The sequence below is a fragment of the Aptenodytes forsteri genome, unplaced genomic scaffold (genome assembly GCF_000699145.1).
Source record: "Aptenodytes forsteri isolate BGI_AS27 unplaced genomic scaffold, ASM69914v1 Scaffold155, whole genome shotgun sequence".
Lineage (NCBI taxonomy): Eukaryota > Metazoa > Chordata > Aves > Sphenisciformes > Spheniscidae > Aptenodytes > Aptenodytes forsteri.
The window spans coordinates 5802219-5819035 of record NW_008794446.1 but is presented as its reverse complement, the minus strand read 5'-3'; the positions used below and the strand labels follow the sequence as shown (position 1 = coordinate 5819035).

The following is a 16817-nucleotide window of genomic DNA, read 5'->3' as shown; positions in this document are numbered from 1 at the left end:
CTCTCTCAGCCTTTCTTCATAGGAGAGGTGTTCCATCCCCCTGATCATTTTCGTGGCCCTCTTCTGGACCCGCTCCAACAGGTCCGTGTCTTTCTTATGCTGAGGGCTCCAGAGTTGGACGCAGCACTCCAGGTGGGGTCTCACCAGAGCAGAGTAGAGGGGCAGAATCCCCTCCCTCGACCTGCTGGCCACGCTTCTTTTGATGCAGCCCAGGATACGATTGGCCTTCTGGGCTGCGAGTGCACATATACCAGGCTTAAGATAAATCCTCATAAAACCCCTAAGTACACAGTATTTGAGTTTAGCTCTTGTTTCTGACTGGATGCTGTGTGCCTTTTATTCGGCAGTTCCTAATGACAGCTCAAACTGCCTTCCATCCAAAAGCAGTTAACAGCCTGCAAGAACAAGAGTCATGTGAAAGGGCTGTATCATTTGAAGAGTGGGCAGAGTTCTAGAACCAATTTTATATAAACAAAATATACATGCCACTAATTTTCAGCTGAGTTGCATCAGCAGGTGCAATGTATGTTAGCGTAAGTGTGCCAAGAAGGATGGCTAGTGATGGTTCACATTTAATAAAATTCAAAATAATATACCTGTAGCCTGGAACAGTATTGGCTTTTCTCCCCAGCCTCCAGTGCTTTCTATTTTGTATCTTATTTTTTTATACCCTACAATCTTCTATTCCAAAAGCATAATCAATAAATGGGACATGACACACCCTGGAGACAGACACATAAAGAACAGCCTCGAAGAAGTCATTAGAAAGTTCTGTTCTGGTGGAAAATATTGAATTTTACTTCAGTGGTGTTACACCAGGCATTAATTTAGCAGTGTGTTTAAAATGGCAGAAGGGGATAAATATGGGGATTATAAAACATTTGCATTTCTAAGAAGTTAATGAATCATGATTATCCTGGCTTTCTTACCTTACCTGTACCACATTTCTACAGCACATTTGCATTCAGACAGTATCAAGGAAAGCATTCTTTGGACTATGCAAACTTCAGAACTTGTGAGTACATTATTGCCCTATTTTGCCTTTTTAAGTAACTGATTGACTCTTGGGTATCACAGAGCAACCAGCCTTCCACAATACAGGAATGGCATCTAAATTTCAGCCCTTCAAAGTCTCATACAACCACTCTTCTCCATATTCCAGTAGCTTGAGAAAGATGTGAGGACTGCCTGAATTTTAACTCTTGCTGTGACTCTAATTGCACGCTGGGGCAAAGACAAATCACTAAACTTCTTTTTGTATCATTATCAACCCATTATAAACTTGATTTGCTATGTATACCTGACACTGCTTCATTAGTTGATGTTCACAAACCATATTGGCCAAATTTTTCAAATGTCACTATTTCCAGCATTATTAGGTACCTGGGTATCCCTACCACTTCCAACAGCTGATGCAAGCTCAGTGCCTTTAAAAATCAGGCTAATCTTTCCGGTTCCTTATCAAGTTTTGAACAACAAGCTACAGGTATTGACATTTTGATAGATTACTGATATAAATGCAAAGCATTTTTACTATGTCTACCTTGGTCTAAAAAGCATATGTATAACACCTAGGCAAAAGTTGTCCATTGCATCATAGCAAAACAGATCCATCCCAGTGCAGTGCAAAGCTATTCATAAAAGTACATTTTTAATGCTTTAGCCAGCATCATTCCAACTATAAAACATTAAAAAAGATTAAGTCAAATGCTACTGCCCTTGCAGTAAGACAGCCTTTTATGAGATAGAAACATTAAAATAGAATCATAGAATCACTGAGGTTGGAAAAGACCTCTAAAATCATCAAGTCCAACCGTCAACCCAACACCACCATGCCCGCTAAACCATGTCCCTAAGCACCTCATCTACACGTCTTTTAAATACTTCCAGGGATGGGGACTCAACCAATTCCCTGGGCAGCCTGTTCCAATGTTTAACCACTCTTGCAGTAAAGAAATTTTTCCTCACGTCCAATCTAAACCTCCCCTGGCGCAACTTGAGGCCATTTCCTCTCGTCCTATCGCTTGTTACTTGGGAGAAGAGACCGACACCCACCTCGCTACAACCTCCTTTCAGGTAGTTGTAGAGTGCGATAAGGTCTCCCCTCAGCCTCCTCTTCTCCAGACTAAACACGTGAAATACTTTCACTTGGCATTTTAAAATCAAATATTGCTTGTCACAGTTCTTTATCTTTCTGGTTGTTCTCATCAGCTGTCTGAAAGGTTTCTGCTTCCTCCCTTTAGAAATAGTCTATCAGTTTTTACGTAGTGTTATTTTAGTTTTCTGTGTTATATGTTTTTGTCAACAGGTATCTCAGTCATAAATGTATCATTAGTTTGAAACCTGGGGTACTCAGAGATTACACAAACTGAAATGGCTGTGAGTACTCATTTTCTCCCTGTCTGTAAAAGTACCATTCATCACTGGCAGTGCGTGTGTTTATGGCATTGATCTAAAAAGAAAGGAACAAGGCAGTAAAGCTATGTCTGCAAATGACATTCTGCACAAAAAATTTGGAATGACTACTGAAGCTTGCAACTCCTTATCACACAGGTTATGTTTCAATTTCTGGAGACAGTAACTAGGTCTAGTTATTTTGGATTTGCAGAGGAAGAGCTCCCTCATGATTTGCTCATCTCAGCCATTTTTATATTGCTTCTTTACAAGGATTGATGATGTAGTAAACTATTATTTCTTTCCATAATTCTAGATTATAACCCAACAGTGAAAATTTCACAGCAGTTATTTACTGGGCTAAAGTCTTTGGTTTTTTGGTAAGTATTGCTCTTGCACATTTTCGTATTGGTATTGTTCAATATCCGAGTAGCTTTCCTTTCTATCTTTTTGTTTTTCCTCCAAGTTGTTTTCTTTCTTTAAGACTTTCAAACATCATCTTCATGAAGCAATCACGCTTGTCAACTCCCCATACTTACCACATCTGGATCCAAATTTGGGTTTGGATTTCTCATAGGCGTCTTCATGCTATGACTATTTTTACTATGTTTCTGTTAAAACTAAAGCACATTCCCAAAGTTGTAAAGCTGTTCAGAATCGTATCTCTCTTCTCAGAACACCTACAGGAAACTCGCGATCTAAACTGGAAATTCTTGGATACAACCAGCAGACACCTAGCATCTCCTTTTAGAAAACTGAAACAGTATTTAGGTACTTGAACAATTTCCCAGGCAGATATCACTGTGATGACTGTAACAGAAAATTCCATATAAGGCAGAGCTTACAGTAAGCGGGAAGGAGACGTGAAGTCCTATAAGCATTTTCCATCACCCTCATCAAGCAAACCAGCAACTGAAAAGTATAATCTTGGTTTCTTGGAAAAGCTAGCCGCTGTTTTTAATAGCATCCAGGGAAACAAATTACTTAGTTTTGCTAGCAGAAAATTTTTTGCTACTAGTCCCTTGGCTCAGGGCAAAGAAGATTAAAAACCTTGTGTCTTTAATGATCCCTTGACTCAACTGTCTCAGCCAAGCTTGTGGTAGGCAGCTGCTGGCATCAGAGCTGGCACCAGTAGCCTTTAGACCAGGCTCCACAGAGTGAGCACTGATGCAACGGATGGGGCAGGAGCTGAAATACCTTTCCACTTTGCCAGCTCCCATGGGAAGGAGTCTGAGGAACGTCATAGCATGTGTGGAAAACGTACATTACCCGTACTGAGAATGTAAATTATTTAATGAACACTTTTTTGTCTGAGTTGTTCAGTTTAGCATATTTCTTGGCCATTCAATGTATCCATTGCTTATAAATAAAATACAGTAATAAGCTAGCACCAAAAAATAACTTTTGTGCTATGTTTTGCTACCAGTAACTTAAAAAATCTTTTTGCTTGTGTAGTTTCTGTAAAATCTAAATTTACCTTAAATTTCAAAGCAATGTAACTAAATCTAATCTTGGATTCTTCTCTCAAAAGTTTACATTTGCATATTTTTCTTACACTTACATATTGTGTTATGAAGTATGATAAAACATCTTGTTTTCTAAACATGTTTTAATTTATGAAGATCAATGATAAACAATTCACTTGAGACTCTTCCCATGATCTGTACTCAAATGCCTCTTACTAACTGGGTATAAATTAATTATGCAAAAAAAATCATTTGATAAATGAATATATCTTTTTCTGTGCAGATAAAAAATTCATCTTTTGTTTATTCTGTTAGACCAAGGCACTTTTAAAGGTGTGACATTCTAACAAAAAGTATAACCTTGCCAAAGTTGAACCTCATGGTGTTTCAAATGACTTGAACAATTTCCCAGGCAGATATCAGACTGTCTACAAAATACCACAGTCCTCTGCCAACATAAATCTTTAGAGCTTCTTGTTCTCATGGCTGTCCTGAGCTTAGCAAAATTCTATCTTTCACTTTAGTTTCCCCATGAAAATGAAATCAGTTATTGTGAATGCGTGTTTATCCTAAGTATAACTTAGGATATATAGATATACGTTATAATTAAATGTAAAATCTCCACCTAGTGGTCTCTATGGATTTTGGTACACAGATTACACATAAGAAACACCAATGTATTAGCCTATTATTGCTGAAATGGCTGTCGAGCTGGGCCATAAATAGAGACAAAATCACAACAAAGAAAAGGATATAATTTGCTTTGTTTGGTATGTACATTCATATTCAAAACTAGGTAATAAACTGGGACTAATTTTGTAAGAAATAAATAAATGAAGGTCAAAACAAAGAAGACTAGTCCAGAGCTTAAACTCCCTTCTGCAAAACTATTACACAAGTCATGAATAAAACCACTTTCCCTATTGTTATTCAGGGATTTTGAAGGCAATCATATTAAGGCCTTAATTAATACCGCCTTCCTGGAATGCAATGCGCTCACTGTATTGTAAGTAAAAGATGTATGAAAATAAAGCAACAAAAACCTTTTGAATATGTGTGACTCACAGTCCTCAACACAGGATTTGTCTCAATGTATAAAGCCTCATCAGGACAGCTGTGCTTTTGTCAAGGAGGTATTCTTTACAATTAATTGACTTATTGTATGTGCAGTCACACGGCACATTTTCGCAATTGTCACGATCACTTGTTTCAACAAACAGAATAAGAAATAGGCATACTGATTTTTTCTGCCTTGTGATCAGATCATGAGCACCAGGGTGCTTTTTAAACTCCACTACATCCTGGGACTTGCAATCTGATCATGAAGCAGAAACAATGTAGTATGCCTGTATCTCAACCTGCAGATATTTTTTCTTGTTGAATCCATTCCTCCTTCAGACTGGGTTTTCGCCTTGCAGGGAACCTGAGCAAAAAAAATGTGCTGCTGCTGCTAAAATTAAATATATTGGTGTACAGTAATAACTCACATTTCTAACTTTTTTATATTCAGCTATCTCTCATATAATACAGAGGACAGGAAAAGCAGAATCTGAAGGAGGACCATGTTCATGAATAAAAAATTCTACAGGTTAAGAAATATAAAAGGCTCCTTGGTGTTATACATGTGGTGTCTTACCAGTGAGGAACAGGAATTCCCTGCAGTGGGACTGTATTAATCGCAGTGAGAGCAAAAGCAAAAAAAGCTAAATTTGAACATGTAAAATTTCTGTCTGGATAGCAAATCCCAGAGCCTTTAATCAAATAAAATTCCATATTGCTCCTCTACTTTGTAAATTGCTTGGTTTTAATTAAAACTAAGGAAAGTTTTCCTTAACTAACTACTTAGTCTTGCGTAGGTTTCTTTTGCACTGACTACAATAATACACCTTGTTACGGCTTGGAAAAATTAACGTATGTAACTTCTAACACAACTAGAAAAATAAAAAGCCAAGTAGTCATACTGAAACATGAAATTAGCACTCCATATTAAATTGAATCACTAAGTACTTATTCTAATACATATTTTACTTTACAGGTTTCTTCACGGAAATCAAATTCACTTGCTGCCTGCAAATACCTTTTCCTCATTAAAAGATTTGGGGGAATTGTGAGCTTTCTAAAATCTATTTTTAAATTATAGAGTGTGAGCTATTACATGCCTGTAATCTGTGAGTGTACTGCACCTTTCCTGCCAAAGGTGAGGCAGGAGGCCATGCAGAATCAAAGGCAGAAGGACAGAAAGATAGCCAGCAAGAGGGAGCTGCGGGTAGTGCTTAGGGCAGCATCATGGGGAGGGAGGAAACTTATTCCAAGGCTTTCTGGGGTTTACAACAGAGATAGCTGTATGGGCTGAAAATCAAGGTTTCCCTCTGCTCCAGTGACCGCTGGGCTCCCTCCCTTCTGGGCATACGAGTGCCCAGCTTCACCTGGGTCCTCTGGAGCCGATACTACATTTTTCAGTTGCTTTGGCTCACACACTGAGGGTATCTATATTCCCTGTACAGTCTATAGAAAGATATCTAAGGCGGCATCTCTGTGCTTTGGAGGTGAACCAGCTCTCCCAGTAGCTGTCTGGGGAACTGAGGCACCTACTTTAAGATTTGAGACTGCCACTTCCCCCGGGGATAAGCGTGTATGCTTTAGGCTCATCTGCATATAAAGTAGTCACACTGCATCTGGGTTTTGGCTGCCTCATTATCTGGCATGAAATGTTTAGGCAGAAACATAAAACAGCTGCAGAAGCTGTAGAAGCGGAAAAGAGAAGGGAAAGCTTGAAGGAGAAGGGGAGCTGTCAGTGACTGGAGTGACATGAGTGATTGAAACAGGCTGCTACTGGCTGTGGAAGGAGAGTAGCAACTGATGTTATTTGTTAAAGACACTGATTTGCTGGCGTGGTGAAAACTCATTCACTAATACTGATCTTTGGCGTTGAATTTACTGTGGGATTTTTTTTGATGGTTTTTTTTCTTTGTTTTTCCATGTTCTACCTATATTAAATGTGAAAGCTTCACATCTATGTAATTAGGCTTTGATTCATCTCACCTCTCAGCAATGATTAAGTTCATAAATTATAGAGAGACCCTCAGGCAACCAGGTTTCCAAATTAGGTACCTCAGCTGAATTAGTTATGATGAATCAGAGCTAAAATGATCCATGTTTAGCAATCGCCAAACATCAGTGCCTGTACCGACTGGCTTCAAAGTGACTTATGGATAAAATCAGAGCAAGGAATTATTGGATGAACTGAAGTAATGATAAAAGACAATTTTGCTGCTATTAAAATTTTAAGTACGATAGCATGCTTCCTCACCTATAAAAAGAGAAAATCTGAGTCTCAGAGTTCTTAAAATTTGTATTGAAAGGAATGGGTGGAATACAAAGGATGAACCTGATTGCTTTTGTTCTCTATTTCTCCAAGGGATCTGTCCAGCAACATGATTACAAAATTACGACCTTATATTTTTATAGACCTGAAGTATTTACAAAAACTGGAAGATATAAATGAGAATTCCCAACTGAATTTAAAAATGCAATAATTTAGCTTGTCTTTTTCCTGAAATAAAATAAGGAACAGTTTATCTTTCTTTTAGCAATCTGTCTTTCAATCCACTTTCTCACCTCTCTGCGGATCGCTTTGAAAGTCTTCAGCAGCTTCAGTCACTGTTAGTAAAAGCTGAAATATTTTACTAACATAGTGTGCTAAATAATATCCTTTCTTTCCAGGAGAAATATTCATCAATTACAAAAGGTGTGTGAAGTATTGATTGCCATCCTATCAGATGCTGAATGTACTTCAAATTTCTATTCCTACAGGAGTGCTCAACATCCTAAGGTAGCAGGCCAAAATACACGAATGACAGCCATACAGTTTGCTCAGTTTTACTGCTATTCACAAATTATAAGCCTTGGAGCAACCAAAACACATACATTAAGAACAAATTACACAACAAGCACAGCTAGGGCACCTGGGCAGATAAGGACATAAATAAATGGTAACAAGTATTTTAGAACTTCTATAAACTCTCCTTTGGGAGAGTTGGGGTGGTTCATAAAATACTCACTCCATAGGGCTGATGATTCAGCCACATTTTTTTTTAATTAAGTATTTTACACAAAGCTCACATTCAGAAGTTTTCTTATTTCTTCTTTAATTTGCAAAGATTCACCCTCATCTGAAAGTACCTCTTATAATTTCATTGGATTCAGAGTTTAAAAGCAAGACTATAATTTCTTTTTTTAAAGTTGTCATTCAGTGCCGTATGGCTTATTCTTAAAAAGCTGTCCAAAAGAAGAACCAAATGTTATTTTTAAATTCATGTTATTTTTTTGTTAAGCAAAAGGAAAACATCCCAAATTAATCTGAATGATTAATCTGAACAGCTTTCCTGGAACTCATTGTTTGATATTTTTCTCCTCTGCCACACAGTGAATACTGTAAGTCAACACACAGGGTAATATTCAGTTCCTTTTTGTAGGCCCCTATATGCTAAGTGTCCAAGGGTAACCAAGGAGAGTCATTAAGTCTTAAGTCATGACAGCAAGAGCAAAATTTAGGAGATTGGTTCAGTTGCCCACAGGTCAGATATCTAGTGCTATTTGACATGCCTACAGCATCCCCACTCCAGAAAGTCTTTGGTCTCTCATGGGTCCTGTGTCATGTCTGCCTGCGCACACGGATGTCTCAGATACCGCAGGACATGCCAAATAATACTAGACGGAGTATTAGTCTGGAGAGCCATTCAGCAAACCAAAAGCTAGTCTAGGTTGAGATGAGCCGTTCTCCAGATCCCAGTGACTGTGTTCACCCTGGCTTATTAAGTTACCCACAGATAGGAGTCTGATGCTGTTGGAGATGCCCTTGGGTATCTATCCCACCTGGCCATCACCTGCTAATCCAGAAGGCCACAGGTCTCTTGTAGGTCTTGTGTCTTATCAGCCAGTTCCACACGGGCATCTCAAACGGGCATCTCCAGGGCACCTCAAATGTTTTTTGACAGATAACTGAGTCAATCATGTGGCAGGTGTGCCAGAATAACTTCCTGTAGATTCTTTTTAAAGTGCATTACAGCCCTTTGTTTCATTATTATGCACAGAATTAAATGCAGCAAATATCAATATTCTAGTCCATAAGCCACCACAGGGACAAGACAGTAATCATAAAACAGGACATTGTTTTGAAATATGGATGGAGACGTGCTCTGCTGCTATATAAACCTTGACCAGCGAGGAAAAGTGTAGTTATTTCAATCTGAGAGAACATTAACCGTGATAGATACGGTACTGCCAATGTAATAGTACCACCTGCCTGCCTGTCAAAATGATTGTCTGATCTACATTTCCAACTCAGAACATGTAGTACAGGAACTAACGTCACCTAACACGCCCCCCCCCCCCGAAATCTAACTGGGCTAGAATTAACCAGAACAAAGTGATCTCAGTAATCACTCATTTTTCCAGAAGCCTTGTTGACAGGATGACAGGTGTTTTATTTTATGGGATAGACAGTATATAATCCAAAAAAGAGTTTTTAAAGTTTAAAATCTTGTGGAAAAAAATGCCACTTGGCTTGGGCCCAGACAAGAGCCAAATCAAATCCTCAAATAAAATTTGAAATTCTTGTCAAAAAGAATCTCCCCTGTGTTTTCCTAGAAGTGAAACAAACAATACATCAGGTTCTCTAACCGCAGTGACAAGGGGGATAATTTCACAAGGTCTCTTCAGTGAGCTGGGAATAGCTGAGGCAGGAACACCTACTAGGTTCTTTGGAAATACAGGAATCCCTGATCCTGGATTAGGTATCAAAGGCATGTCTGCTCTTGGACCAAAGCTCTGGAGTTTACAACTTGGGATTTAGTCTTTTCCTTTAACGGACATGAGCATTCTCATGGTCTTACTGATACAGCCACAACGATAACACTGTTTGTGTTGGTCATAAGGCCTGGCTAGATGCTACACACACATTGTCACATCTGTCAAGAGTTTCCCTGCAGTTCTGTTTCTGGTACTCGTCACAAATGCAGAAGTCGTCACTCATCTCTTCTATTGGGGCTTTCAAATTCAGGCTTTCCTTTCCCATTTTACCAGATTAAGACGTTCTTTCTAAACCATATTTGGAATCCTTGAATGCAGTTTCTTACGGATATAAGTTATTCTTCTTTCATCATAGTCATTTCAAAGGGATGTGACAACCCAAGTGCCTTTTATCTAAGAAGGTCACCTGACTTGGTATTTTTGTTATTTTTCTTTTTGGTTCAATTGTGATGTTTCTCTTTTCTAAAACATGATATATATAATCTGTACTCTGCCTTGCCATTGCTGTGAACCAGTTTCAGGTTATGCCAGCTGCATCATATGAATAGAACAGTTTTTGTTTTTCATGAGCATCATTGACAAGATTTCAGTTCCTCTCACTCTTCTAACATTTCACGCACCTTTCCCTAAAATATCACCAGTGCAGATAATGTGTCAAATCCCTTGAAATGCTATTGCCCAACAGGAGAGGTGAGAATGATGCACTGCAGCCCAAGTATGTCACTACCTGCACTGACTGTCTACTGCAATGGACTCACTCGATATCGCAGGTTTCTGTTAGCGTTTTTGCCTCTGCCAGGTGGCTACAGTTGGCTTTGATTATGCCAGGAGTTTCTGCTCCTGCTCGGATCATAGCTAATGAAAAAGCTATTCCTGTGGCTTCTTTTCTTTTTCCATTATAGCCAAATGTGCAAAATAATGAAGTTCTGTGCCTGTTTCTGGCCTTATTGGGTTTGCCAATCCTCCAGCACATACTGACACTGAATTTGTAGACTGAAGGTCTATTGGGATGCTGCAGAATGAAGCTTTGCTTTCAGACACTTCAGGGAATGCTTACTGAATATATTCGGTATACAAAGTGTCCTTTCATGGCTCTATCACCATTAGGATTTTTATCAAGTTGAATGCTTTTAAGGCTCTCAGTGCCAGTACTGGTTTTGTTTGCATGCATGTAATATTATACAAACCTTTTCCTTTTACTGATGTTTAATATCACATTTCCCTGATGTATGGAGTGTATGTCCTGTCCAGACAGCAAGTCCCATTGAATCATGCCATGTCACAGACAGGGGAAGGGCTATATTTCTCCATTATTTGTTTTCAGGGTTCATTTTAATTGTTATTGGCATTTCCTCACGATCTATTTGGATAGTAACATGCACCCATTGTTGTCCTGTTCTTGTTTGTATTACAGCAGAACAGAAGCCAAAACATTGTATAACTTTTCTGCTTACAGGTGCCCCCGGTCGCCTGCCTCGTACCTCTACACCCTGTGCTTTCTTCTTGGCACGCTACGTGGGCAAAGCAGGTTGCCTCACGGCACTCCATATGAACATTTTTCAATGCTCTGCATCTCTCTTGCCTCATGTAAGGCAGTCTACATCTGTTGCAAACACACCACATCTGCCCTTAACTACACCCTTCTCCTTCGGTTCTGTGCTCCTCTGTCACTCTTGAGGTGGGAGGGAGGAACGTACCTGCACACTAATCATCCCTCTGTCTCATCACATGCATGTCATGACTGGTCCTCGTAGGTGTCTTTGGTCCCTAGGCTCCATTTATGCTAGTAAATATAACTGTCTGGCCTAACTAGCTCACAAGGGACAAAACAATGAGACAGTATGGATACACCCGCGTCTTGGCCCTCTTCATTTTACCAATGCAGATATAACCTGAATGTTTTAAATGGTCTGGTTATTCAAACTAATATTTTCTAATGTTAAATTTTCTGATATATTTTAGTCTATTTTTCTAAAGATTTCTTCTCTGTGAGGCAGCAGACAAAAAGAAACCTTGCAGGACAAGAGTCATTTAACCTAGCCCTGTCTGAGGAGATGCTTCTCTCCACTGACTCTAAAGGGAACTTAGCTCCAGTGAGGAGGTCTAATGTCAGCTGAAACAAAACCCAACCCAGATGCCTGAATCTACAAAATTAAAAAATAAAATAAAAAAAAAATAAATTGTCTTAGTGCTTTGGGTGGCTAATGGAGGAAGGCTCAGGTCCTTACCTGCAAACACACACTCTTCAGTAATTTGTACTTCTAGTTGTACAGACTATTGTTGAATCATTCACTGCTGCAGCTTCTGCCGCTGGGCAGCTAGTACCTATGGTTTGTGCAAACTCCAGAAATGTGACAAAATATTCAGCTTCCCTCAGCCAGACTGTCTGTATGTTTGTCTGTCCTTCCAAAGGGAGGTCTGTCTGCATTGTCTACAGCAGCTGCTTCCAGTAATTCAAACCCAAATGATCTTCAGTGTCCTTGTCTTTCCTCAGCTGGCTCACAGCTACCTCCCAGTACTTTGGATTTCTCATCAAAAGCTTGCAGGTCAATCTTACCTTGAACAACGGAGGGGAATTCTCGCTTCCCCAAGGAAAAGCTGAGACAATTATACATTTTGCCTTCTTGTCTTATTTCTTCCTCTCTTCTTCTGATTCTCATAGCAGAAGCTGTCTTTTATTTCTGCCTGTTCTGGGTTTATTAATGCTTTCAGTTCTGTGACTCCTTTGTTAGTCGGAAGGCCCTCTGGCCAAGGTTTATAATAATAAGATTTTAAATCACACTGCTGCGAGCAGCTGAGCTTAGCACCCAGGGAAAGAGACAAAAACCTGTGCAAGTCACTTCTTGTGCGTCCCTTAATGGATATTGCATCGATTGTCGAATGGCATAACTACAAAGGGAGTTCAGGCTACATGCACATCCCCACAACACAATCTTCCAGTAAAAAGCTCGATGTGATGAACAGTCGTAGGATCATTCCTACTGAATATAGTCAGGATTTTTCCATAACATAATTTCTTTAAGACCTATAATTTAAGAAAAGGCTTGTTTGTGTAATTCAAAATTTTATAACTACAGAAAGCCCTATTTTATATAATTTATATCATAACATGTACATTATTTTACAGAGACCTGGAAATGATTGAGATTCCAAATATAAACAGAATAATGTTTCAACATATGAGGAACCTCTCCCACATGTATGTATGCAAAATAAAAGCGATAATTAAGGGGGTGGGAGGTCCATATAAAAATGTCCAAAACCATGCCAGGGTGTCGCTTTTCCATATTACTTCAATCGGTAGCCCAATTTCTGCAAAAATAGACTAAATGTTTCACTATTTTAAACATAGGAAAGAAACAGGCTCCTCATTTAGTTCCCTCATTTCTAGATCATATCACATCACTTCTTTTTCTGCCCTTCACACTTCTTTTTCTGGCTCAAGTGGGATAAATAAAACTGCTTGCTTACTTGGGAGTTAGTGTAGCCTTAGGCTTAGCAGGCAGAAGTAGAATACCTCATTCACATGCACCAAAATTGGGAACTGAGTTAAGAAACAGAAAAGTGTTTAAATTTTGGACATGAGTAAAAGCCATATATGTTCATAGAGAAGATAGAATTTGTGCTATATAGCCATTTTACTTTGCTGTCATAAAGCATGCCTTTTCCCTTCGCCGTTTGTCACAGCTACGTGCCAGTAACACCAGGTGCCTCTGAACTACAATCCCTGAGCTGAGGCAAAGGGCTTTAGGAGCGTCACACTTTCACACTTAATGCCAGCCAGGATATATACTCAAATGTCTCTTGCCTCTCTAAATATTTAAAATGTCATTCTTGATGAAATATCTTCAGGCTTATTTTTTCCTTCTGATTTTGGTCTTTCAGTCTAGAATCACTCCTAAATATTTATATTTGGTTCTTCTATGCCATGAATGTAAGCAACTTCTTAACTGTGCAGTGTTCATTCTGAATTTCTAAAGAGCTCATATTATACTCTGTCCTCCACTTTTTACTACTTCTTGAAAAATAAAACTCAAATCAGCTACTGTCCACTTACCTAACAGCAGATGGTGGATACAATCAATTGGACCACATCAACATGCAAAATTTGATATACCATTGTTCATGTATTTCACAGCTATAATTATATCACATTAGAATTTTATTTGCACATCTCGCCTTCATGTTTTTATTTTTTTTATATACCAGAACATGATTTTAAATCTTGCAGAAGACAATGGAATGTAAGGATACATTTCAAAACAAACCTGTTCTTGCAGGCTTTTCTGTATTAGAGTTTTTATGTCCTGTCCCACAAGCCTTCTTTATGAGAGCACTGCCACTGAAGCAGAGAACTATTTATTTGAATAATGGTCAAGGAATTGAAACATTTAAGATGTGATAATGTTCATTACCAAATTTAAGTCCTTCCACAGACATTCCACAATCTGTTAAAGCAGGCAAAATCCTTCTGCCAAGGACAGTAAAGGACCTGCTTTTGAAGCACCTTAGCATAAAGAACATCCACCTGCACACTGGCAACAAACTAAGAATAGCAAGGCAAAGTCCTGACAAGGTTTGTGAAAACAAAAAATATACCAGCTCTGACCATTCCTCTCAAGTCATACGTGACCAAAGGGCAATGCCCTAATTGCATATTACAGCGACCTGAAGGAAATCACAGGTGATCGCGGCCACTATCACCAGCATTGTTACTGGGGACCAAAAGGATATGAGCTGCTACCAACCTCCTAAGTAAATCCTCCCTTGATTTAATACCTCTCACAACATGCCTCTTATATGCACTAGGAATTATTTTGTTAAAATTTCTTCTCTTCCAGCTCCTTGCACCTAATTGCATAATTGGTGCATAACTGTGACGTTGGCTTGTGTTTAACCAGCAGCATTACATGTTCATTTCTTTACTTTCAGCTACTTCAAAAAGTTTCATTTATTGCTTCTATGCACTCCACATGTGAATATGCACATCATTAACAGACAGGATTTCATCACCTGAAGATCTCTTAGCTAATAATGTTCTGCTAACAATTCCTGTAGGTCATAGCTTGTGTTACGTATTTTGGAAATTTTGTCATCAGAATGAGATCATTTATCAAAGCAGAAAACGAGACGCACACCATGTCTATCAAAATTTTGTAATTACGTATTAAAGGTATTCATAATACATTGATTTGATTAGTACATTAATAAAATTAATATATTAATATAGTATTGTATACTACATTATGACATTATATTATATATAATACATCATGTATGTTCCAATAATCTCAGTTTGCATTCTAGACACATACTAGTTCAAAACACTTAAAAATATTATGCATTATCTACTTTTGCACTATTTTCTGATATTCTAAATGAAAGTGAGTGTCAAAAAATAACCAAGGTCCTTCAATTCATTGACTTTAGGTAGTCAAGATGTGTAGAAAGAACCCATGAAACTTAAACATTTTACTTTATTAATTACTACTATTCATTCTGCATTAAAGATTATGGACAAGCTAGATAATGTTAGACTACTTGCTATTTGAATTTATTGTGTGATGTGTGAAATCATCATCATATCATCTGAAGTGGTCAGACAGTTGGACTAGATGATCATTGTAGGTCCCTTCCAACCGAAATATCCTCTCCTATCCTCTCCTCTCCTCTCCTCTCCTCTCCTCTCCTCTCCTCTCCTCTCCTCTCCTCTCCTCTCCTCTCCTCTCCTCTCCTCTCCTCTCCTCTCCTCTCCTCTCCTCTCTTCTCTCCTTTTTTGGCACAGGAACTAATAAGTGCTTCTGTTATTTTTGAATCGCGTATTTCAAAATGTGAGTACTTCCAAATGATCATACCATATCCTGTCCAGCAGTTGTTCCCAAATTAAGTATCCTCGAGCCAATAGAAATGTGGGACCAAATCCTACTTCCTTGCAAGCTTATGGTGCAATAGTCTGACACTGTTTTCGGGTGATTAATCCTTTAAAAACATGAGACTTATTATTACTTCCCCTCTCTTTGTTCAAGTTAGCCAAGCCTACAAACTCTGCTTTCTGACTGCATGTTAACTTCACACAGGAAAGATTTTATCTTGCATGACTTCAGACGCTTACAGTGCAGATGTCTATGAACTAGTCACTTTGCGCTCTCTTTATAGTCAATGAATTGTGCAATTTACCTAATTCTAAAAAAGACATCCAAACTAGGCCTAATGAATCATGTCCCCAAAGTACCTGTTGACTTCATTGACTGTAAAGACAGCCAAGGCACGACTGGCTCAGATCTTCAGCTTTGTAAATGGCTGAAGTCAGGTAAAATGAATTCACCTTGTTAATAGATACATATTGTGAATGTGTAAAATTAGAAGAGGTGAATCCCAGGCAAGATATCAGAGATCTTCTCTGTATTTATTACATAGTGCCATGTATATACTATATAGTGCCATAGACCTGCCAGGTCTCACACACTCTGCCTGAGATTCTTTCAGCTTGCTCCTGGCTGAAACTCCACCACTGCAGTATCCGTACCCCGAGCAGTGCCCAGACACTGCTGTAGCCTCTCCCCAGGGCTCGCTACCTGAGTGCCAAATATTGCAGTGGTTCAATATTCAGCTGTCTGCAAAAGTCACTGTGCCGGCCATGGCTAGGGAGCTTGACCCCGGATCATTGCATGCTCACAGGAGCCCCGTTTGGCAACACTTCCACTCTCATATCCTGACACCAGCTTCCACTCTCCCGTTTGCGACCAGGGGGCTCATAGCCCCATAGCACATGAATTCTGATGCCGCAAACACAGGGTTAAATTATTTTTGAATGCCAGACAGGATTTGGCTAAGCACATAAGTATACTCTATATAAAGCATTTAATTAATTGCTATTTTTCAGTAAACTTTAAATCTATTTCTTAAATAGGTGCTGATTGTCTAATGGGGGTGTATTTGTTCTTCATTGGAGTTTTTGATGTTAAATACTGTGGACAGTATAAAAAATATGCTGTGCTGTGGATGGAAAGTTTACCATGCCATATCATGGCGGTCATTGCCATGCTACCTACAGAGGTCTGAGTCCTCTTGTTGACATATCTGACCTTGTGTTGTGGTTTAACCTCAGTCGGCAACTGAGTACCACACAGCCGCTCGCTCACTCCT

General features: G+C 38.9%; 1 protein-coding gene across 1 annotated transcript in view; it reads left to right on the top strand.

The window, feature by feature from the left end:
• Window positions 1–16817, top strand: part of RXFP2 (relaxin/insulin like family peptide receptor 2) — a 36494-nt gene that overhangs the window by 11771 nt on the left and 7906 nt on the right. Inside the window, 15 exon segments of the mRNA XM_019474844.1 lie at window positions 954–1015; window positions 2309–2358; window positions 2361–2379; window positions 2682–2774; window positions 4017–4083; window positions 4194–4195; window positions 4795–4866; window positions 5896–5967; window positions 7279–7350; window positions 7451–7522; window positions 12799–12878; window positions 14604–14719; window positions 14721–14827; window positions 16214–16221; window positions 16582–16778. Of these exon segments, the coding sequence (XP_019330389.1) occupies window positions 954–1015; window positions 2309–2358; window positions 2361–2379; window positions 2682–2774; window positions 4017–4083; window positions 4194–4195; window positions 4795–4866; window positions 5896–5967; window positions 7279–7350; window positions 7451–7522; window positions 12799–12878; window positions 14604–14719; window positions 14721–14827; window positions 16214–16221; window positions 16582–16778 (1089 nt within the window).